The following is a 24,429-nucleotide window of genomic DNA, read 5'->3' on the forward strand; positions in this document are numbered from 1 at the left end:
TATTTGTATTACAGCCTACAAATAAGAAAATGCAACAAATCGGACAAAATAGATTTTGGTACTTTGTTGTGGCTTGACAGTAGCTCAGTTACAAAAAAATATAGTACAGCTTTCCTAAAGAGATCTGATTTTGCCAGTTAGCTGATTTATTGTGTGTATCCACTGATTTAGATTTTTCCTCTGCTGTTTTTCACCATTATTTATTACAAATTTTTATTAGTATGATTTATTACTTTATTGCTAATTATGTTTTCTATCATACTTACTGAGATATAAATTTAGTTTTTTGTTAAATATCCACAATATATATATATATATATATACACAGTTGAAAGAAAAAGTATGTGAACCCTTTGGGCTTACTTGGATTTCTTCATAAATTGGTCATAAAATGTGTTCTGATCTTCATCTAAGTCACAACAATAGAGAAACACAGTCTGCTTAAACTAATACCGCACAAACATTATACGTTTTCATGTTTTTATTGAACACAACATGTAAACATTCATAGTGCAGGGTGGAAAAAGTATGTGAAACCCTAGGCTAATGACTTCTCCAAGAGCTAATTGGAGGCAGGAGTCAGCCAACCTTGGGTCCAATCAATGTGATGAGATTGGATGTGTTGATTAAAGCTGGCCTGTCCAATAAAAAACACACTCCAGTTTTGAGTTTGCTGTTCTGAAGAAGCGTTGTCTGATGTGAACCATGCCTCGCACAAAAGAGCTCTCAGAAGACCTACGATCAAGAATTGTTGACTTACATAAAGCTGGAAAGGGCTACAAAAGTATATCTAAAAGCCTTGATGTCCATGTGTCCACGGTAAAACAGATTGTCTACAAATGGAGAAAGTTCAGCACTGTTGCTACACTCCCTAGGCGTGGTCGTCCTGTAAAGATGACTGCAAGAGCACAGCGCAGAATGCTCAATGAGGTGAAGAAGAATCCTAGGGTGTCAGCAAAACACTCACAGAAATCTCTGGCACATGCTAACATTTTTGTTGACAAATCTACAATACGGAAAACATTAAACAAGAATGGACTTCATGGGAGGACACCACGGAGCAAGCCACTGCTGTCCAAAAAAAACATTGCAGCACGTTTGAAGTTTGCAAAAGAGCACCTGGATGTTCCACAGCACTACTGGCAAAACATTCTGTGGACAGATGAAACCAAAATTGAGTTGTTTGGAAAGAACACACAACGCTATGTGTGGAGAACAAAAGGCACAGCAAACCAACATCAAAACCTCATCCCAACTGTGAAATATGGTGGAGGGGGCATCATGGTTTGGGGCTGCTTTGCTGCCTCAGGCCCTGGACGGATTACTGTCATCAATGGAAAAATGAATTCCAAAGTTTATCAAGACATTTTGCAGGAAAACTTAAGACCATCTGTCCGACAACTGAAGCTTAACAGAGGATGGACGATGCAACAGGACAACGACCCAAAACATAGAAGTAAATCAACAACAGAATGGCTTCAAGAGAAGAAAATACGCCTTCTGGAGTGGCCCAGTCAGAGTCCTGACCTCAACCCGATTGAGATGCTGTGGCATGACCTCAAGAGAGCGATTCACACCAGACATCCCAAGAATATTGCTGAACTGAAACACTTATGTAAAAAGGAATGGTCCAAAATTTCTCCTCACCGTTGTGCAGGTCTGATCTGCAACTATAGGAAACATTTGGTTGAGGTTATTGCTGCCAAAGGAGGGTCAACCAGTTATTAAACCCAAAGGTTCACATACTTTTTCCACCCTGCACTATGAATGTTTACATGTTGTGTTCAATAAAAACATGAAAACGTACAATGTTTGTGCTGTATTAGTTTAAGCAGACTGTGTTTCTCTATTGTTGTGAAGATCAGAACACATTTTATGACCAATTTATGAAGAAATCCAAGTAAGCCCAAAGGGTTCACATACTTTTTCTTTCAACTGTATATATATACATGAAATAAAATACCTTCTGAATGTGTATACTGTGTACAAGACGGCCTAGGTGAACGTTCTCTTTATATTTCTCTAGTTATGTTTTAATATTCTGTTATGTTTAATTGTCATACTGTGTACACAATATGTATAGTTATAGTGTCCAGTAATGTATAGTGATAAAAATTAATAAAAACTTGTTTAGGCATTATTATGATGGAGACGCCAGACTCTCTCACCACAGCTCCAGCCCCCTCGCACTGACTGGAGTTCTAATCATCTGCACCTGCCTCTCATCACCCCACTCATCAGCACCAGCATTAAGACACTGGGCATTTTACAAACGGCATTTATGCGCCTTTGAAGGGCCTTTTCAGAAGTCTGTTAGGGAATGGTACATGCCATGGTCACTTCAAGGAAATGAGTTAATGCAAGTACAATAATTAAGTTTGTATTTGTTTTACTCTATTTTTGTCAGTAATAAATATGATTTAAGATGGTTAAAATATAGTATAAAATAATTTAGTTTATAGGAAAGTATGTTTAATATGGTTAATAGATACTTGTTCCTTTATCATATTTATCCTTTTTAAGTACCAAGTGGAGTGAAAAAACTGTAAATATACTGTATTGTTTATTTCCAACAATGCAAATTTATAGTTTTTTTTACTGAAATACTAGCTCAAACCCTTAATTTTGTGTTTATTTTTGCTAAGATCATTTTTAGTATCCTCCAGATGTGAATGACACCTCAAATCATTCTGCCTGTTGAATGTAAAACTGGGCTATTACTTTTCTACACAGTTATATCTCAAATGAATGCCCTAATAATCACCCGGAATGCTCATTGTGGCATTGTGGCAGCGACTTGTAAACGGGAAAGCACCACTCGCATTTTCTTAAAATGTAGTTTGGGTGGAGAGTTGGACAACATGACTTCTTCTTCCAGACCTCGTGCTGGCTGAGTAACCTCCTGTTGATGTGACTGCCTTTGCATGTTATGACCTGGTATTAAACAGGTCTGCTTTAAGGAGGTGCCACATTCACCCAAATGCATTATGTTACAAACATACTAAATAAAGCAAAAATGTCCCAGTGTGCTGAAATGACCCGTTTTAGAGAAGCAGTAAAGTGCCTGATGAAAACTAATTTGTCTCCAGCGTCTTTCAGACGCCTCACAGCATCTGTAACCCACTCCTTCAGATTTTTGTTTTGCAGCAGCCATGGTCCTTCCATGCAGGGGGTGAGAAGCGCAAGTGGAAGGTTGTAATTCAGAGACTTATGTTTCTGGCAGAGGAACCGCTGGGTGCAGTCCTGATGACCTCATGCTGCACTGTCCTGACGGTCTGTGTAATAGCTGCCAATATCCCGCTGTCTAAGAGTCTCCACTATCCTTAGCAGTCTCCTCACTTCAAAGCAGCCATAACTATGCTGAACTAAGATGGACTAAGCAAACTCTCCAAGTCAAGCTCGGCAGTGTTTGGTATCGATCCAAAAAATGATTACGACCAATGATTAGGTTTTATCGTTACCTTTTCTGTATTCTCTGTTTCAATAAGTGTAGAAAGGTCCATTGCTATTGTTCACAATGCTGTCAGTTCGGCTATATAAAAATACTAAGTGTATTATTTCTATTTTATATACATTTACCCCCACAGGGTCATTCTCACAAAACCATTGAAACATAATGGCGGTAATAAATTTTAATATAAAACATATAAATCAGTCACGCTAAAATATTTATAATAAAGATAATCTGTTATCTTTATGTTATCAAATGTTATCAAAGCTAAAGGGGGTCCAATTAAATATTAGAGTGTGACTTTTTTTGGACGGGCAGTGTATTTATGTGTAATAAAAATGAAGAAATAGTGGAAAAAAGAAGTGTCCACAACTGATGTTCTCTTCCTCCACAACATTTTTAAAGCACTGTTTACACGCACAGATACACAGATCTTTACATTAAGCTTAATTTTGTTTGAAGTAAGACATCTGCTAGTACCATCCAAATGGCTACCAGGTTAACAGATTTCTTTCCATTTGTCTAGTCAACATTCTCGTATCATGCTTTATAATTAATATTGTTTTTTTCATTTCACGGCCATTAAATATTGCTAAAATAAAGTAGGCGCTTGCTGTTGCGCATTCATCAGTCCACAAGTTTGGTCGTCATTTTATTTGGCTAGCTACACAGTGTGTTTCAGTTGTGCTAAGAATGTCTTACAAAAAGAGAGGCAGAAAGATCTCCGTTTTCACAAGAGGTCAAAAAGAGGTTGTCAACCTGAGGCCCAAAGCTGTGGGAGGGAAGCAGTTTGTTGGATAGGTTAAACTTTGTCCGAACAGATCGTCTTGAGTGAGGATGTCATTCCTTGTTGCCCCCTCAGGCGGCTTCATTACCCTGGTCACAGTGGGTCCAGTGGGGCCTGTGGTGCTACTGAAACCCAAGCTGTCCTAACCCAGACCAAAACTGGGAAGCATGCGGTGTCACAAGCGCCATGGCTTTATCACTTCCCTTTGCCCCATCTTCTCTTCTGCTTTATCTCCTTCCCTCCAAAGCCTCCAAAAGCTTAGTTTTATGGGACACCTCCAGCCACAGGTCCGGCAGCAAAAGTTCATTGAGCAGGCAAAAGAAAAGAGTTTTAACAGATAACTTTGTTTTCTAAAAACCTAACATTGCCTTTTTCGGTTTTGCATTTATATTGTCAAAATCACTCAAGAATCGATGACATTTAGTTTTTTCTACAGTTGAATTATGTACAATTCAGCTGATTACTGTGGAAGTACAATAGAATCCAAGTTTAAAGGAGATAAATTACAAAGTACAAAATGAAACAGTCCCTTTATGTTAAATTTAGGTTGTCTTAGTGTTTGGTTGTACATATTAGCACATAAGAAATTGTTCATGGTGATTTCATTTTATGGGTAGAATAAATTCTACAGACTGAAAATGGTAAATTGTGTGTTAAAATAATGTTTACAGTATATTTTATAATGTTAGAACGCTCGTGAAAATGCAAACATATATATTTTTTGCTTACTCTGTACAGTACTAAATCGTGAAGATAGTCTTTTTGACTTATAGAGCGATTATTCCTTTCTGTTTTGAGTTTGATTGGGTGTCGGAATTTGGCATGTTGGAGCATTTAGGTTAGAGAGGTTTAACCTCATGTACCATTGCAATGGACGTCTGCCATCTTTATGATCCTGCTCATTAAAATTAACTGTCTAGCTGTAAAAAATAGATTTCCTTTTAATGCCGCCTTCTGGATTCTCTTATGCACCGCTGATTATGTGTAAAAGAAACCTTGCACGTGCGCACTTTGTTTTTCTAATTTTACTTTCATTTCAGCGTTTGATTATAGTGTTGTTTACAGGCAGCTTGTGACGGATTAATGATTCTTAGCTGACTGTGTAAATAGCATTGAATATCATGACTTGGAAAACTTAAATTGATAGAATGATAAAGACATTTTATAGTGCAATATTTACGTTTTCCATTGGGATTTACGCATGTTGAGAAAACTGTATTTGATTGACTGTAAACAAATTGTATTGGTAAAAATATTTTGTACAGTAAATATATATTGTTTCACCTTGGAACATACTTCTTTACATACCCCATACAATATCTGGTTATGATTGTTACAGACTGGAAACAGTCATAGACCGCCAGTATCCAAACCCAATTACACTAGACTGTTTATGATGACATTAATATTTCAATCGTAAATGAAATAATGCAGATCCCACTCCGCAGTACTTTGGGTGAATACCCCAATATTTAAAAAGGCAAATTTAAGAGACTTTTTTTTAAAGTTTGGCCTGCCCCTTTAAAGGCAAAACCATCAAACTCGAGCCTTTTGATCAACCCAATAACCTCAACCCTTCCCACATGCCTTCTTTTAACACCATCATTATAAGGCCTCAACCCATCAGCTTGTCTTCCACAGGGGTGCAGCCCCCCTCTCGGACCCGGTGCTGGCCCGTTACATTTAGGGTCTGAGAGAGGACAAGGCCCTATAACTTAACGTGGATCTGAAATGCTTTATTTCTCTCTATAAAAATACAAAGAGAAGGTGTTCCTCTGGATAATATTCTCATTTACTTGCTTTCTCAGTGCACTGAGTGTGCTGTTTTACAGGGAGTTTAAGGTCGGGTGGAGATGGTTGGGTTATTTACCCCTGGTGCTCATTTTACCAATAGAATCTCCACTTTGGCCTCACCCTCACCTGGTCATCTATGATGCCGCTGTGGACCTATAATATCAGAGTACAGGAGGTTGTGGTGTTTTTTGATGAACTCACAGAAATCATCACCTGTAAGAGTATCTTTTCTTTCTGGGTTTAGTTTGAGAGGGATTTTGAGTGCTTGATCTTTTAACAAAACCCTTGGGCTTTCCCTAGGTCCTCTGTTTGTTGACTTTACAACTGAAAGCTTGGCTCCAAGGCCGCTTGAATCAGATTCTTCGATTCTCTCCAGATCGCAAACTCACCATGTCTGTCTACAGACGCACTTTTGACGTTCTGGTTTGAAGACCAATGCAAAATCTGAATCTCCTGTGCCTTTACAGGAGTTTTCTTTGCAACTCATCTTAGTGAGGGCTTCCTGAGGCGTCTTAGCCTGCCGATAGCTGTTTACATCTTCGCCATTATCTCCCACTTTCGGGCTGTGTCGTTTGGTCCAAGGCTTTTTATGACAGGGTAGAAAAGGGGCATGAGGAAATGAGGTGACCCCGAGGTCAACAGTGGAGTCAGGCTGCTGAAAGTGGAGCGTTGCCCTGCCACCTCTAAGCTAGCGTGGGTCAGGCCATCCCTGCGTACCTTAGAAACTGGCCTACAGTGGGACAGGCCAATTTCGTTTCTTGACCTTGCTCTCATGTGCCTTTAATTAAAACAGATTTAAATTTCTTCACAAGCTCCACCCGCCCTAAATCTTTTGGTTCTGTGCCCCATCCCTATCATCTTCTTTCTCTTTAATATGGTGTTGGACGTCCATTTATGATGCTATTTTAACTGGTTCTTAGGCACGGGTTACAAGCTATGTGGGAATCTAGAATATTGAATGCTGGACACCCCTCTAAAATGTTAATCTGTTGGCGATATGAAAGGCTGTTCACCTCAGTAAACCCCATCATCCGATGGATACAGGGCACTTTTATGGCCCCATCAGGCACCCGCCTGAATGACTTACTGCTAACCTCTTGACCTGGCAGTCAAAACCATATGAGGAGAATCTTTCTCATTCCCCGTCTTGCCCTCAGAGCTCGGTCCATGTTCATATATTTACACTCGAGGGGCAAAGGTTGGTTTATTTATTGTCTCTCTGTGCCCAAAAAGATACCCAACCTGGCCAACTGTAAATTGTCCTGGCATGTAGACCTATAGACAATTCATTATGTGTGTGGTGTTAAAGCATCAAATGTCCTACAGTTGTTTTGTCCGTTTCTTACTGCTGAGGACTTTATATTGTATGAACCAAAGGAAGGGGGGGGGGGTAAAGCAGTAAATCCGTTTCCCCAAATCCACACTATGTTAAACATTTACACAGTGCAGTATGCCCTTTATTAGGAAGTTACTAGCATGCTTGTTGCTACAAAAACATCTCTTGACCATTTGTATCGTATTAAAAATTTACATGGAACCGCAGAACTCTTACCAGGAGGTTACTAGCACATTAGCGTCAAAGTTAGCAGCTAGAAGAAGGTCTACGAGAGGAGAAGAACTAATTGGTAGGGATGGGTTAAGTAAATGTTTGACTTCTCTGTTGTGCTAGAAAGAACAGCGAAGGCAGTGTCAGATTTGGGAAGAATGAGACTTGAAAGCAGGAGAATAGAAAGGTGAGGATTTTGATAGACTTCTGAGACTTGTGTCTTGGCAAAGATTTAGCAAATGTCCCACATTTCTTGCATTGGGATAATTGATAGCACATGGTGGTCATGCTCTATGATCTTTCAGTCATGTAAGTGAAGGAACATTGAAATGTGATGCAAAAGTGACGTTGTCCAGAATAGATAAATTAACTGGTGATTGTTCTTAATTGTTTTCTTTATTGTTGTTTTAATTTGAGTTCATATAGGTACTGTGTGGGCCATCTTTTAACAACATTTAACAAATAATGTTCTTTTGTCTCGTAGGTTTCAAATCCAAAGAGGGAAAGGAGATCCAAATAGCTATAAAGGCCTTGGACACTGCTTCAGAACTATATTCCAGAATGAGGGGTAAGAGTAACTAGTCATTTCATAGAACTAGTTGTTGTGGGGTTGTATATTTGTACAGTAGTGTTTTGTACAATTTACATTAATGCTCCATCAGGTTTGATTAAACCATCAAAATTTCAGGTGTTTGGTACAAAATAGACAATAAATTTTAGGTATTGATTAGACAAAATTATTTGGCAAATAAGCGAACTCATGGAAATAAGAGAACTTGCAGTTTTATTTAAATATACAAAAAACAAATGTTTACTGGAGCTAATGCATACATTAACTACAATTTTATTAGTTATTAATATTTGTTCTTCTTCTCTTATATTTTGTAGACATTCTCATACCTTTGTATTTACAAAGTTTGTCTTTTATGCCAATCCTCCTTAAATTCTTTTCAAAGCTAAGCTGCAGTTTATACCCCAAGTATAACTGTGCAACATGTTTTTAATTGTTCCTTATAGGGTTGTCAAAAGATTAATCACGAGTAATCTAATACAGAATAAAGGTTTTAAATAGTGGTGGGCCGTTAACGGCGTTAACGCCGTTAACGCAGTGAGACTCTTATCGCGCGATAAAAAAAATGTCGCCGTTAATCTATTCTCAAAGTTGGGTTGGGAGCTGGGTCTATACTACGCAAGCTATGATGACTTTCACCTTGATATTTTAGCGCGGATGTATACCAGCTTAACTGCACTGTACGGGGCGAGAACGAGATTTTTCAACTCGCGTGATTCGCGTCATTCGCGGAAGCAGAAGCCGCCTCATCATCTCATAACCAGGGCTTCATTCACGCGATTCGCGCAGCAAGTAGATCTATTGGCTCTTTGCATTAACATATAAATCACTCGCGCTTGACACGCCATTCGCATTTGGTCTGAACACAACATAACGTTACTGTGAAATTACCGCATCAAACGTGACGTGCTAACATGGATGCAGCTATGAAGCCGCCGGGTTTGCTTCAGGGAATATTAATTTTTAAGAAGCTTCCCAATAGAAACATCGCCAAGACTAAGGTTGTTTGCACCTTGTGCGGAATTGGTTTAAAAAAAAAACACTTTCTCTCAACAGGTAGTGGTCTAGCTTTAGTTGAAACCAGTAACTTTGTATTGAGATCTAATGTATTGTGGCTCCTGTATGACATATCGCTTGTTGCTCCCTCACTCTTTGTAAGTCGCTTTGGATAAAAGCGTCTGCTAAATGACTAAATGTAAATGTACTGTAGGAGCTCTTCCAGTCTCAAGTACCACCTAAACGCAAATCATCCCTTAGCTAATGCTAAAGTAAACACAAGTTCATTTTATTGAACATAATTTAATTTTCATCACCAATTATCATAGTAGAACAGCTTTCTCAAGAAGTTTGAGATGCATTTTGGAAACAGGAGATGAGCCCCTGGTCTAATGCGCCACCTGGCTTGAGAAACCCGTTCTCAAAGACTTACTTTTAGTCATTATTTGGGTAGCACACATATTCTGAGTGCCTTCGGCAGAATTCAAATGAGCCATTTTAATCTAGATTAATCTAGATTAATTCCAAAATTAATCTAGATTTAAAGAATTGGCAAATATAAATAAATACATCAAAATATATCCTAAATAAAAATAAATTTTAAACACGTGTATGCTTATATCAATACAAAATTAATATGCACAGTACACTGATATATTAAACTTTTATTCCGCATGTGAATAATCAGCCATACTTCCTTAATAATGTGTTTGCATAAAAGCAAAGATGTCAACTTTCCATATTAGGAAACTACTTTTGGCCACTGCTGAATATATTATTCTCACTAATATCAACCAAAAATTTGTAGCAAAAAATATAAACTAAAACGTTATGTTTTAATGCAAATGTTAAAGTCTTTAAATAGACCTTTCCTGCGGTTTGCTTTGTTTCATTACATCTAATGTTGTGTGTGAGCGTTTTGTGTAAACCTGGCACGGATGTTTCTTGTATGCAGTAAATACATGGTAACAACATGCACCTGGTGAAAGGGGATGTTCAAAACTTTAGCAAAGTCAGTGTACAAAATCCAACCTGCCATTGAAAATGTCGTATGTCAAACAGGTGAAGTCATATGTTTACATTATTCATTTGGCAGTCACTAGCTGAATGTGTGCCATGCTAGCTGCCTCTCTCTGTAGGAAAAGCTCATATGACTCATATTTCTCCTCCTCTTTCTCCCTCTATTCCCCCCATGCACACGCTGCGACCGTGACGTGTGTATGTTCCAGTAGAAAGTGTGCAGATTTTAAAGAAAGTATGTTTATGGCAAGAAGACAGTTTAACTGTGGATCTGTGCAAGGTGTGACAATATATATGCACATTCAGCCCTGAGTGACACTGCTGCAACGGCATGCGTTACAAGCGACCGCTGTGAGGTCTTTCACCCGCCTCGACGTGGCCCTTTCTCTCTCTGCGAAGCTGTCAGCAACTGCATCCCGCAGGCCTCCCCTACAGATTACGGCTCTTCTTTTCCCAAAACCAATTATCACCTTCCTTCTGTTTGTGCTACGGACAGAATCGCCACACAGTAGCCAGTCACATGATCAGCCGCAGGCTGAACCACTTAGTTTTAATTTACACAAATGGTGGTGGGGAGTCGCTGTTGTGGAATCATTATTGAAAATAAACATGCTGGTGCTATATGGGCCAGCATTGCACTTTTGCTCTTGATGTGTTTTTTATTTTGGGGGATTTTGGTTATTCCTCTGTGCGTTAGAAACCCGAGCTCCTCTGTTTCCACACACCAATTAGTTTAGGGCGAGAGATCCTTCTGTGAATGGCTCGGGTCTGTTTGAACTGATGTTAGGACAATTCTCCTGCGTTATGATGTAGCATGTGTGACTCGTCACAGAGGGAGAGTAGTAATTGTTTTAGATCACTTTCATAAATTGCCTGATTGTTCATAATTGTTTCACAGTATGTGTCCTGTTTAGCCATTTATGGAATATTTGAAATGTTGCTGGTCTTTTGCAGGTAGCTGAAGCGATCCATTGGGATGTTTTGTGTCAAATTAGTTATTTAATTTTTTATATTTATTTTTGCCAATTTTTAACCTTTATTTAGAGAAGGAACCGTTGGAGAGAGGACATGAAGCAAAATGGGGCCGAGATAGGGGGATCGGAAAAGGACCACAATTCGGGGGTTTGAACTTGGATTTCCCGAAGCACCAACTTTCCCACAAGGATATTTTAGCCGACAATTTATATTATTTTTACATTTAAGTAAATCCTTTGCTTTGAAACTTTTCCAAGATCTGTTTTTACATATTTTTCCACCTGTAGCTCTTTTGATATTGGTCTCCTATTGTAAAAGCGAATATGATTATTGTATGTTTGCTGAACAAGAATTGTGTACAAAATAGAATGTTATAATGAATGAATACAAAGATTGTACTACATTGTTTGAAGTATTTTACTCTGTTTGGGCAACAAATGTCCAAACGGAATTGTGGTATAATGTGTCTATATGCTTCCTGTTAATGTGCAGGAAAGCCAGTCCTGTTGGTTGCATACAATGAAATGAAATCATATTTTCTGATTAAAATATTTACATGAATCCTTATTACTTACCCCTTTATTGGTTTTGGAAATATCTAATCAATGAAAAATATTGAAAAGTGCTTGTCAACTTTGTCGACAACAGTATTTGGCCATTTAAAAATTACAATATTGTTTCTGATTTTATTTATGCCACATTAATAATAATTGGCTGATTATATATTAGCACTTTTATTCTGTATTTATTCTTTTATTTCTGTGTGAGGTCACTCAAATTATTACATGCAGTAGAGTAAAACAAATATTACTTGCTGGCAAAACTTTGTTCCAGATGATTAATTGGTATCTTTCTGTTCTGCCTGGCATGTTTGATTTGTTACGTCAACACAAGAAAAGTCACCACCTCTTCTAACTTCTTGGTTTACGAGCGCGGAGCCGTTGTGCTTCCCAAACCAATGTCAAGGTTAAAGACTCACAAGGCAAATTACAATATTTGCAGGGAAAGCAATGAGCTTGTTGACAAGGAAAAGAACAGGGATGTCTCAAAGTCACCTGGGCTACCAGACACAATCGCAGCAGTATAACATGACAACTGTACATAGATTACAGGACTAGACAATAAAACTTAAACATTCAGCATACATTTCCCCATCAGCCGTGATTCATTGAGAGTCGGCCCCATAACAGGGATCAAACATTTTTGCCCCATTATCCAATTTGGTTAATGTGTCATTTCCTTCCTCTCCTTTTGTTATGTTGAAGGATGTGGCCATGTGCTGAATGGTAGAAATGGGGTTTTATGTAAATCAAAGACAAATCACACCTATACAAACACCGGCAGCTGGACCCACACAGATCTAAATGCAAAAGCATTTGCTTATGAGGGCCAACTGCGTGCTTACATTTAGAGTCAAATTGGCATTCAGGTATAGTCAAACCAGGCGTAGTCAAATGGGGTCTTGAGTGTGTGTGTAACAAATTGCAGCTTTATCTCACCACCTGATGTTTCTTAGACTGACCACACCCGGGAAACATGCGGCCGTCGCGTTTGCATGCGCCACAAGCGGGGGGCGAGAGGAGGGGGGCTTCCGTTTTGGTCAGACACTACAGCTTTGACAAAAGCCCATGCTGTTGGTCCAACCCTCAATACTGCCACGCACTTTCATTCAACACAACGTTGCTTTGTTGCCATCTCGTCACGTCAGACACGTTGGCGAAACGAAGATTGTTTTTCATCCTATGGGACGTGTAGTATTACTAAGCCTTGGATCATAGGTTTTTGAGTGCTGGTCACGACGGATCATCCCCGCGCTAACTCTAATCGCTCCATCTCCGAAAAACAGCAACAATAATATTTACACCCCAACTAAATCAGCCGAGAACATCTCTGTTGACTACTGGGGCTGTTTTCACAATAAAACAACAGGAGTTCACATGCGGCTGTCACGCCACTCTGTCCACCCTGTCCACACATGTGTGTTCAATATCAATACGTGCTAGAGCTGATACGGAGAAACTCTCGCATTCTTTTTTAATCCTTTCGTGGTTGTGTCAATATTCAAAAATGAATGTTACGTGACCTCATGCATTACATATCACAAGGATGTAACCAAATAGTTACAAATTGGCGATATAACAAGTAAAATGTGTTTGCAATTGAAAAATCCATATTTATGCATATTATTTCCTGCCCCTGGGAGAAAACAATGTCAGTGGTCAACAAAGGGACATGTTTGAATTAGTTATTTAACTTTTGTAGAGTAATGGTATATGTATATGCAATCCGTTTTTGTATAAATGTTTTCATTATGTCCTTAAAATATTTTAACATGGGCATCAAACTATTAAAAAAAGGATGCTGGTGAAGCTAATTTAGCTCTCTAACAATTGATTTATTATCTATATCATATCATGTTACATATTAATATATATAAATTTTTACAATATGGCGTGTGTTGTTATATAGCAACTACAGGAAAAAAAATAAAAAAGGGTGGAGAGGTATTAAAAAAGATTCATAATGGGATAAGTAGCAACATGTATCATAATTTCTTATAGCCATTTATGTCACGCATAAACCCAAATAATTTGTATTAGAATACTACAGACAATAAAGCTGTTTGTTAGTACTACCATACTGGAGAGAATTTTTGTATGAGAGAATTAGGAGGCAAAAGAAAAGCTCAGGTGTTTCTCTTGCTTGGACTTGTCCTGACTTTGAGATTGACAGAAAGAAAAACAGAGTCAGGTTTCAGCTTCAGAAAAAGAGTGTGTGCTTTCCAAACAATGTCTGCTTCTCCAAGTGCACATGTCTGTGTTTGGGGGTGGTGGGAACATGCTGAAGCATTGATCAGACTGGAACCTGAAAAAAAATTAACTTATTTTGATCATTGTTTGTTTCAGTAGATTGCGGCAGTCTGTGACTTGCCAGTGTTATTTTTTGAGATAATTGAAAATACTGTCATACGGAATATTAAATATATATAAGATATTAACTTTTTTTGTGTTACACCACTTGAATTTCCTTCAGTTGGATATATATTATATACTATATGTACTAATACAGTTTTGCTGTTACACTGTTTAACCATTATCAGCGAGAGTTATGCATGTTGCCTTGATATAATTTATGACGATATCTTATTTTGAATTAATTCATGCAACACTTACCCCAGCTTTCCAAGTATATTCAAATATATAAAGATGTAAGTTATAATGGTCGAATGAAAATGTAGATTATCATTTGCTTATCATACAGATTGCTTTTGTGCTTGTTTGCAGATGTGAGTTAAACTCCATAAGTTTGCTTAAAGCTATTTTCTTTTTATGTTATCAAAGTTTGACAGTTAACTGCACTTTATTTGGTTGGAGTATATCAGCCGCTTTGACAAAAGTGGTAAAATACGGTTTGATTTTCTCAAACGTTTTATTATTCTAAAAGTTAAAAATTGGTTTCTTTGATTGTGGGGGCTTTTGTTTTCTTGCGTACAATTTTTTGTTTTGTTTTGGACCAGTTTAACCTGTTCTGGTTTGAAGACAGTACTCTTGAAACAACAGTGCTGAAGCCGTTTTGAGCTCAATGCATGATGATGGGGGTGGATTTCTATAGAATTGTCACATCAAAGCAGGTCTCAACATACATATGCAGACCATCACTTCTCAACAAATAGAATGGTTACCATACAAATTTGACAAATATATTTAAGATCTTAATTTAAGATAGTTTGACATACAAGGTGACTTGTGTGGACTGATAGGGATTAATCTGAATTAATTCAAGGTTTATCGGATAATTTATTTAATCAACTTTAAATTTTTGTTCAGTCTTTATTTAATCATAATTTTTAGCCGGTATTTATTTTGCATTTAGTTAACTTTATTACTTGAAACTTTTGATTACTTTTAATTTCAATTAGAAAAGTCTACAGCTGATGGGAGAATGGCAACACATAAATATAATTTTTTTGTAATCATATTTTCAAGGCAGTGCAAAACCCTTTTAAAATAATTGGACCTACATTTAATATTTTTTCCCCTTAGAATTACATAAGACCTTGCTCCAACATTGTCTCGATCTGTACTTTTTCTGTCACTATGTAATTCTTGGTAAAGTAAAGCTTTTCTGTGACTCAGTGGTTAGAGCATGGTGCTAGCAACGCCAAGGTCATGGGTTCGATCCCAGGGGGATCAAAAACAAATTTATAGTACAATGCAATGTCAGTCGCTTTGGATAAAAGTGTCTGCCAAATGCATAAATTTAATGTAATGTAAACGTAAAGGGTCAGTTCAAAGTTGCTGCTTAGTTTCATGGTTCCTTGTGGTAGACAATCTTTAAAAAATAATTGCATACATGTTTTTTAATGCAAGTTTAAAGGCAAAGTTCCACTAAAAATGTTTTTTTGATTTATGGGGGAAGTTTTCACTGATTATTTAGATCATCAAGCATTACCACACACCAGATCAAACCTATGGATCAACAAATGTTATATTCTCTTTAAACTGCTTTATTCTGTTCCAATAAAGTCTGTGAACATTGAATCTTACTTCCAGTGAGCTGCAAAGAATTTCCTCTTTGCTTGCAAATGGTATCCAAATGCTTTTCTTGAACTCTAAAAATGGTTGTGTTAAAACCAACACAGTTTGTCCTTAACTGAACATATCTCTGTGTCGAGTAAAGGACAAGACATTTTGTGTTTCTTTTAATCCAACCTTGTGTTGTATTTATTCAAATAAAATTAGCACAAAAAGACATTGTTAAATATAAATATATAAATAATGTGTTAAAATTCCATGACACAAAAAGAGAGTGATGAGCTTTAAATGCTATTCTCTGCATGAACATCAATGCATGACAACACGTTCAGATGTTTATGTGTGTCATTTGTCCTAAAACCGTGTGCATTCATCATGTGGGTCAGTTCTAATAAGGGATTTCTGTCCTCAACAGGCTCTACGGCTTCTACAAGGGAATCCTTCCCCCCATTTTGGCCGAGACCCCAAAGAGAGCAGTGAAGGTAACAGGAACCATGTCTGACTCCAAGCTCATCACTTAAACCATGCACGCTCTGATCTTTGCAACCTGGCCTGCCGAGTGTAAACATACAGACAGACCACATACGCATGCCCTCAACATACCAGCTCTAGCCAGAAGGATCAAAACCACTCATCTCCTTTGTGTGTTTGTCGTCATGCCACATGTGTTTGCTGTTGAGAACTCCCAATATTGACCTACATGGCCAGATATTGCTACTGGCCTCTCTTTAGTATCATGTGTAAACAGTACATATATACATACAGAGATTAGATGAGTGCTCGCTGTGGCTGGTACTTGGAAATGGGTGTCTGGGACAAAATGCTTGGCACTGTTAATGTCTTACGTTTTAACATTTGTCTTATATCAAAAACATGTGGAAGGAGTTAAACTCAATATTTCGAAAGCTTTGGACTGGTGGACCTAACATTGATGATAAATTGTCAATTGCCATGAGTCAATTTAATGCTCCACAACTTTTGATTCAGACCTAATCAATGGACAGGTATACTGTAGGCCTTCCATCAGCCTCAGCAAATGTTTTGTTATCTAATAGCGGTCAAGCTGAGCAAGCCATGACTAATGTAAAGATAGATATGGCGTCCTACCAGTACAGTGGTTCTCAACAGGGGGGCTGTCTTCCTGACTTCCAAGGTGGCCTCAGATTGACTAATCATTTAAAATGAGACAAAATAAGCATGGAAATACATTTTAAAACAACTAAAAACCAATATATTTCTTATTTGTACATTTTTATATTGATTAAACCCTTTTCCAGTTCATATCAAGCTCTGAAATATTGTATTGGGTAGAAATTTTTAGCTTTTGTGAGCGGCAGGGGGCCTTTGAATGTTGTTGAAAATAGTGGGGGGCCTAGGAGTCAAAAAGGTTGAGAACCCCTTTTCCATTATTATGTATGTGGTTTCTTAAACTTACACTCCCCAGGTTCAAAATGCGAGAAAATTTGTCTTGTAAGAAAATATAACAGCTACTTGGATGAAAGCTTTTAAGGAACTGCAAAATCATAAATGATTTCTATCAAATCATAAGAATAATACTTTGAACATCGCTGATTTAACTGTGTGATTCAAATCAAACACATATATACCGTCTGATAGATTCATTTTTTTTTTATTAACCTTCACAGTAGTAGAAACTTCTCTGAATGTAATATGGAGACACATCGAAAATGCATCACATTAAAGCCCCAAATGAAAAAAAATTTTTTTACCAAGGATATATTCTGCAGAGACAGAAAATAATTACTATAATTATTTTATAATATAATATAGGATAATATTTTTTTGAAGATTTCATGTATTTATATTTGCACAGTGTTGAGTTCGACAGATCAATGAGTGGCAATTGAGCTGTGTTTGCACAGGGTGTGAACATTATGCTTGTCTATGTGTATACATATAGTGGGGTTCAGAACTCTGGCCAAATTGAATATATGGGACTTTCTTAAATGAATAATGGGAGGTTGGGGATTTAAAAAAACATTTAAACAGCAGTTGTGACTTTAAAGGAAGTCAAATTTATGATTCTTCAGTTTTAGGTCACTAATCAAATGTAAGCAAATTTGTGACATTGACCATGTTAAGTCCTTTTTACAAAAGGTTAGGTTGCCTTGCTTCCATTGGAGCGCACAAGATTATCTTAGAAACCGTCTCAAATCATATTAATCGACTAGTGGAGTCCATGCCAGCTAAAATGCATGCTATCATTACAAGTCATTCAGTTTTAAACATAAGAGGGCAAGTTGATATAATTTTCATTTTTAGGTGAACTATCCTAAAGCTATGCTGATATTTGTCATTTATAGTTATTAAATAAAAAAATTGAGAATGGTAGGGTTGGGAATCTTTTGCTACCTGACGATTTGATTCATATCGATTCTTGGGGTCACAATTCGATTAAAAATCGATTCACGATTTTTTAATAACGATTCTTCCTCAAAATTCAATGTGATATACAGTATGGTTAGATCTTATTCCATTTTGCTGGAATGATAGCGTTCGATGTGGGTCTTTACGTTTAGTGTACTCAGAATACATATTGCATACATCTTGTCAAGCTCCTTCCTACCATAGAGTAGATACAATTTTGGAAGTATTTCCAAAAACTTGCCCTCGCTAAAAATGGGACGACCATTACCCCCGCCATTGCTGTTGCTGAGCTGAAGCTGTGCGATCTCTCGACTGTCCGGGCGGCGCACTGCTCTCGCAAAGAAAAGTTCCGCCTTTTTGTTCCGACAACATCAGCAATTGTTATATTTAGTAGAAAATCGATTTTTTGAAATCTTTTGAAATCAATAAGAATCGCTATAGGACTGAATCGCGATTCATACAGTATGTGAATCGATTTTTTCACCCACCCCTAGAGAATCATAGCCTCCTCTTCAGTGTCTCATTTACATTTAGTCATTTAGCAGATGCTTCTCATGCTTTGTGTAGTGTGTGTTTGATCTAAAAACACATGTTTACAGTTTGGCCTCTTTTTGCAGTTCTTCACCTTCGAGCAGTACAAGAAGCTGTTGAGTTTTACTCCTTTATCGCAAGCCGTGGTGAGTAATTTGATACAAGCTAGATAAACACACACACACGCACAGACTATGTATACACACACATACAGTTATAGATACTACACTGGCAATCCCCTCATTACAAGCCCTACAGGCAGCGGGAACAAGGTGTGATCGAGACAAACGCCGCTCGGCGAGGCATGTGAGAGATAGCCATTAACTTTGACAGCAGTCTATCAGCAAGCATCTGGTTTGACGGGTGACCTCTGATGCATGGCACGTCTCGCATCCACAGCCTTTTTGGAGAGAAACATTCACTTGCGCTATCAATCACCCCAGTCTCCGTCCAACCTGACTAGAGATGTCTTTCCGTACGGTGCCCCGGGGGTGCTGGGCAGAGTGATGTATGGAGCGTGCGAGGCCGGGAGGTTGAGTGAGATCATCTACATGGGAATTAGCAAATTAAGGAGAGTGACTGAGCCGTAGCCCCGCCCCCCTCCGAGCCCCAGGTGAAACAATTCGATATGATTGATGAAGACGAGCAGTAATACGACAAATAAAAAATGAATGAGTATATGGCTGGCTTTGTTAACATGCTGCAGGCTTACTAGAATTGATGTGCGGTTTTTCTGTTTAAGTTGGAGGAATCCAGCATGGACTAATGAGACTCGCACGCTGTCTTCCAGCATAGCTTTTATACTGTACATGACTACACACACACACATGTGCACCAGAGACATTCAGAGGTTTTAATCGAAGGCGTGGGTGTGCAATATCCCTAGCTCACCTTATGCAAACATACTCAAAGATCTCCTTTGTCACCTTACAAGTAGGCCTGAATCCCCCTGCCATGTATGTCAAGTGCTTGGAATGGGCATAAGAAACCATAACACAGATGCCAACCACATTTGAGTCTGAACATGAGACCTCCAATGCTAATGTGATGAGTTTTTATGATATCTGAACATTTTCCCGGTCACAGAGTACAGTTAATCTGCTGTTGCAACACATGAAGCGATTCATCTTTGTCTAAAGTCAATCTGTCTGAGCCGGATCATCCATCCTTGATTCTTGTCTGTGTTTCCTTTCTAATTTGATTGATGATTGCAGTTTCATTCATTGGCGGATTGAAGCCAAGCTCTCGGTCTGGCCAAACACGTTTCGAAAAGGCAGCACGTCACTGAAGCATTGTTCACGACGGTTTATGGCATTTGTGCGACATGACTTCAATGTTGACTGGTCATCTTAGAAATACACAAAGCTGTTTCTTTATAATCTTTGTCTGGAGTTTTAACATGTCTTTTTCGTTGAAATTTGGCATCACATTTCCTTGTAATGTCATTCTGCTTCCTTAATGTGCTAGGCCCTCTCTGTGGCTGGCCTGGGGTCCGGGCTAACCGAGGCGCTGGTTGTAAATCCATTCGAAGTGGTGAAAGTGAGCCTACAGGCCAACAGGGATTCATTCAAAGTGGTAAGAGACTAGGGCTCTATAATTGTCATCTTGATTTTGAAATCTCACCTGTGCCGTTGTGATGTGAAAAGTTCATTTTAAGCTTGACGTTTCTAATGTTATTGCTCTCTTTCTTACTCCATGCAGCAACCCTCCACATTTGCACAAGCTCGAACTATCATAAACGCAGATGGCCTGGGTCTCCGTGGCCTTAACAAGGGGCTAACCTCCACTTTGGGACGACACGGTGTCTTCAACATGATCTATTTTGGTTTCTACTTCAACGTTAAAGACGCTATTCCTGCCAGTCAGGTAAACATACAAAAGAGGCTTAATTTCGGTTATTTACTGTATTTCGACATTTTTTCAATTGGCAAACATTTTTTTCATGAAAAAACTGTAATGTATAGCATTTATGGTACAACATATACATGTGTACAATTGGCGGCAACGTTTATTTTGTAGGTTCTTAATATTTGGAATGTTTTGTTTCAAGAAAATATGACAGCCATTATATATATTTTTATGCCGATGACAGAATTAGCTTTGAGCATCAGTTAACCACATTAACAAAGAGAGGGAGAGGGAGAGAGAGAGAGAGAGGAGCTGCTAAGATAAACCTAGCTAATACCTTCCTTGTTTGCTCTCCATCACATCCTCAAAGGTTCAGATTACACATCCGGCAGGGCTCAACTCCCAAACAAAAGTTAATTTTGTTTAATGGAAACGTTACCATACGCCCGCTCCACATGTATAAACTGGAGCATTAGATTTACTCAAATGAACTAATTGGAAGCAGACTGAGGTATTTGTTGGGGGAGAATTACAGTTGAAGTTCTACCAAAATTGCCATTCCTCTCTCATCTGGTGCTAAGATCATCATTGCCTAAGAAGCTCAAAGCCTCCAGTGATCAATCACGTGACAGGCCGGAGTTGACCAAGCTTGATTTGACTGGGTGTTTTGGGGGGGCTTGTTTTTGCGGTTTAAGGTGGAGCATGTCGTTTTCTCCGGTGTTTTCAAAGCAGCCGTCATTTTAAAAGGAATTAAGATCCATTTTGATTGATCTTGAACCAATAATGCTTTTCTATTGGTATTAAGCCGTTAACCTTCACAGATGCCAAAATGTAAGAAAAGTGTGATGCGTGTATAGTGGTATTGTGTTTATATAAGATGGATCTCTATTGTATCAATAAAAAGTGCAATGTTCCTCCCATGAAATGCGGCGTTGAGGTTTAGCTGTCGATGTAGCATGTCGCTCGCGGCGTCTGTTGCTTTAAGTGACCTTTCTGTCAATTATAAAAAATATCCTGGCCAATTAGATGTCAGAGCCACGCCGGTTCGGGCTCCTTTCGGTACAGTAATACTCAAGTGTCGAGTCACAGTCCAATTACCCAAATTGTCCCCATATGCCTCCCAGTCTGGTTGCATGAACTGTGTTTATAAATCCTCTCCCAAAGTTTGCCCTTGGTCACATGACCCTCTTCAGCCAATCGCTGAGGTTTGCTCCTCTCATGAAACACTTATCCGCACCCTGCTACCATAAAATGATCTGAGCTTTCATTTAACTGTTGAGATGATATCCCATAATATAAGCTCCCTTTATTTCCCCCCCTCTCTCTCTCTTGCTTTTCACCTGCACTTCCATATCTCTCCTTATTTGTTTCTTCATCATATTAATTTGCGTCTTATAGCAACTGTGTGTGTGTTATCTAAGAATTTTGAATATTATGGCTGGACCTGTTAAACTGTCATTTAACTGTTTATAAAGGCTAAGGTACATCCAGACATTATCGCAAAATAAACTGATGCCGAGGGATTGTCAGAATCAAGATTGTGTTTTATTTGTATACGTAAAAAAATGTTAAATAATAATTACAGTACCATGCAATACTTGTTTGTGGCAGACAGGAAATGTGTAGGCTGGTGACTATCAATGTTTTGTAAACAAAGACAACACACTCTCTTTTTTTATTTCTTCTCTTTGAATTCTTGTTCTTTCTGTATACCAGGACCCTACGCTGGAGTTAATGAGGAAGTTTGCTATCGGTTTGGTGTCGGGAACGGTGTCGTCTTGTGTGAACATTCCGTTTGATGTCGCCAAAAGTCGTATCCAAGGTCCTCAGACTGATCCGGGGCAGATCAAATACCGCAGTTGCTTTCAGACCATGGGCCTCGTGTACCGTGAGGAGGGGTAAGGCCTACCAGAACAGCTACAGGTGTCAAAATTTGACCAGATATGTCGTTCACCTACAAGAAAAATTACACAACATTTTATGTTTGCCCTGAGCCCTGAACTTTTTTAAGCTGCCTCTAAATCTCAGTGCAATTATATTGTGCTCCTGAATGATCGTATTCCATGTAGGAATTAAGCAAAATAAACAATTAAAGTAAATACCCAGATTAAAAAAATAGCTATATGTTACTTCTTTTGTTAAGTTCGATATAGATTTATGTCTGTTAATGTTTAAAAAATGCCCAAACATTTAAAATATTGTGAATACACCTCTGCGTCTTAGTGACCTGCAGTCATTTGTTCCTTAGTGGTTTTGTTTTATATTAAATTAGCATGTTAGCATTTTGTGATGAATTGGATACCTTTTTCTTAAAATGGAATTTCAGTTTGACATTCCTGGCTTATGAGCTATGAGTGTATTTCATACATACAATCATGTGACCACTTTGTTGATTTTGATGCAGTGCTAACTTCTAGTTTTTTTATTTTACTTATACTTTTGCTCTTTCCTTATTGATGAAAATGAATTTTGACAATATTTTGTTGTGTCATTATTTTTTGTCTGTTTGGCTCTAATATAAAAAGGCATATCATAGTCAGACAAAAAACATTTTAGATGATATAAATTGGATAAATAAATTCAATAAATGCTTAAGTGTATCTTAAAACAAAGCTTTAATTTAATGTTCTATTCTTTTTTCAACACTTAATAACTAGCTTTCACAAAATACATGCATTTGAACATTCTGTATACCATGTATTGAGCATTCTGAAAATGTTACTCCATTTTTAAACTGTTTAGAATATTGCATTATTGTTATTGTGTGTTACGGAAACTGCTTACTGGGTTTAATTGCCAAAATACTTTTGACTGGATTTTCATGCATTATTCATTTTTGTGCACTCTTAAGAGCGTTACATTTGGATTGTTTATCAACAATAACAAAACAGTTTTATGTCAAATGGGTTTGTTAATTATACAAAAAATTTAAGTAAATAATTGTGAACACGGACTGTTACATTCCCTCTTGCCTCTCTTCTCACGGGAAGTTGTAAGAGAGAATCAGTAGTTTTACTGCTCTTCAGGGTCTTGATTGGCTTGGTTCGCTCTGTACGAAGGGAACAGCAACTCGTTTACTATTAGGCCCAGAGAATTTAGGCCTAATCTCGGGCACGGCAGCGTTTGTGTGTGTGCGTGTGAGTTAGAGCGAGAGACACTCAGGCTGTTTTAGTTTTAGGGGTGCTGAGAGGGTACCCCATCCTGTCCAGGCCTCTAACGCGACACAGTCCTGGCTAATTAGTGGTCCCTATGGGAGACATTGTTAAGCAGCTCCTAACTAGGCGCGCGGCGCTCAGCGGGTCAGTCTAATCAGACAGCGGGGCAGAAAGGAAGTGGCTCAAGCCTTATTAACACCAGCAGAAGCAGAGGACACGGGCCGCGACAGGCCTGCTGCCAGATATCAGCTTGAATGCATTAAGGCAGGTACACAACTAGGCCAGCTATTAGTGCCCGATACCTGTTTGAGCATCACCGACTGAGAGAGAAACATCTAATACTACCATAATAGAATAATTCTTTCAAGTTTGATTTTGGATGAATTATCTTGCTATTGTCAAATATTATAATAAATGTTTTTCTTTGAATCACATGTTCTCCTCACAAATCTATTGTTCTTTTTTTTTAACAGATATCTTGCCTTATACAAAGGACTGATTCCCAAGATAATGAGACTTGGACCAGGTTATAAGAAATAACTGCACAATCTACCTATGTTAATAATAAATAAAGCAGTATTGTGATCGATATGTTTACATTCTAATGCAGGAGGTGCCATCATGCTGCTGGTGTATGAATATGTATCTGCGTGGCTACAGAAGAACTGGTGATGATCTCAGATGTTCTCAGCTGTTTTGCAGGGGTCTGTACTCCATCCTCTCCACGTTCTATGAAACAGATCCCTTCCCCATTTCCTAACAATCACGTCACCTATCACATTTCAAGATCAATTACGTTTCCACAGACATGTGACAATATCCACTGCTGTTC

At 38.2% G+C, this 24,429-nt stretch overlaps 1 protein-coding gene across 2 annotated transcripts in view; it reads left to right on the forward strand.

The window, feature by feature from the left end:
- Positions 1–24,429, forward strand: part of slc25a21 (solute carrier family 25 member 21) — a 109,182-nt gene that overhangs the window by 67,627 nt on the left and 17,126 nt on the right. For both annotated transcript variants that reach the window (XM_056767680.1, XM_056767679.1), the window contains exons 4-11: positions 8,063–8,146; positions 16,091–16,157; positions 18,681–18,740; positions 20,062–20,169; positions 20,296–20,460; positions 22,159–22,340; positions 24,071–24,123; positions 24,208–24,301. In XM_056767680.1, coding sequence (XP_056623658.1) covers positions 8,063–8,146; positions 16,091–16,157; positions 18,681–18,740; positions 20,062–20,169; positions 20,296–20,460; positions 22,159–22,340; positions 24,071–24,123; positions 24,208–24,269 — 781 coding nt within the window. In that variant the 3' untranslated portion in view covers positions 24,270–24,301. The remainder of the gene's footprint in view (positions 1–8,062; positions 8,147–16,090; positions 16,158–18,680; positions 18,741–20,061; positions 20,170–20,295; positions 20,461–22,158; positions 22,341–24,070; positions 24,124–24,207; positions 24,302–24,429) is intronic.

This window comes from Triplophysa dalaica, chromosome 15 (assembly GCF_015846415.1).
Source record: "Triplophysa dalaica isolate WHDGS20190420 chromosome 15, ASM1584641v1, whole genome shotgun sequence".
Lineage (NCBI taxonomy): Eukaryota > Metazoa > Chordata > Actinopteri > Cypriniformes > Nemacheilidae > Triplophysa > Triplophysa dalaica.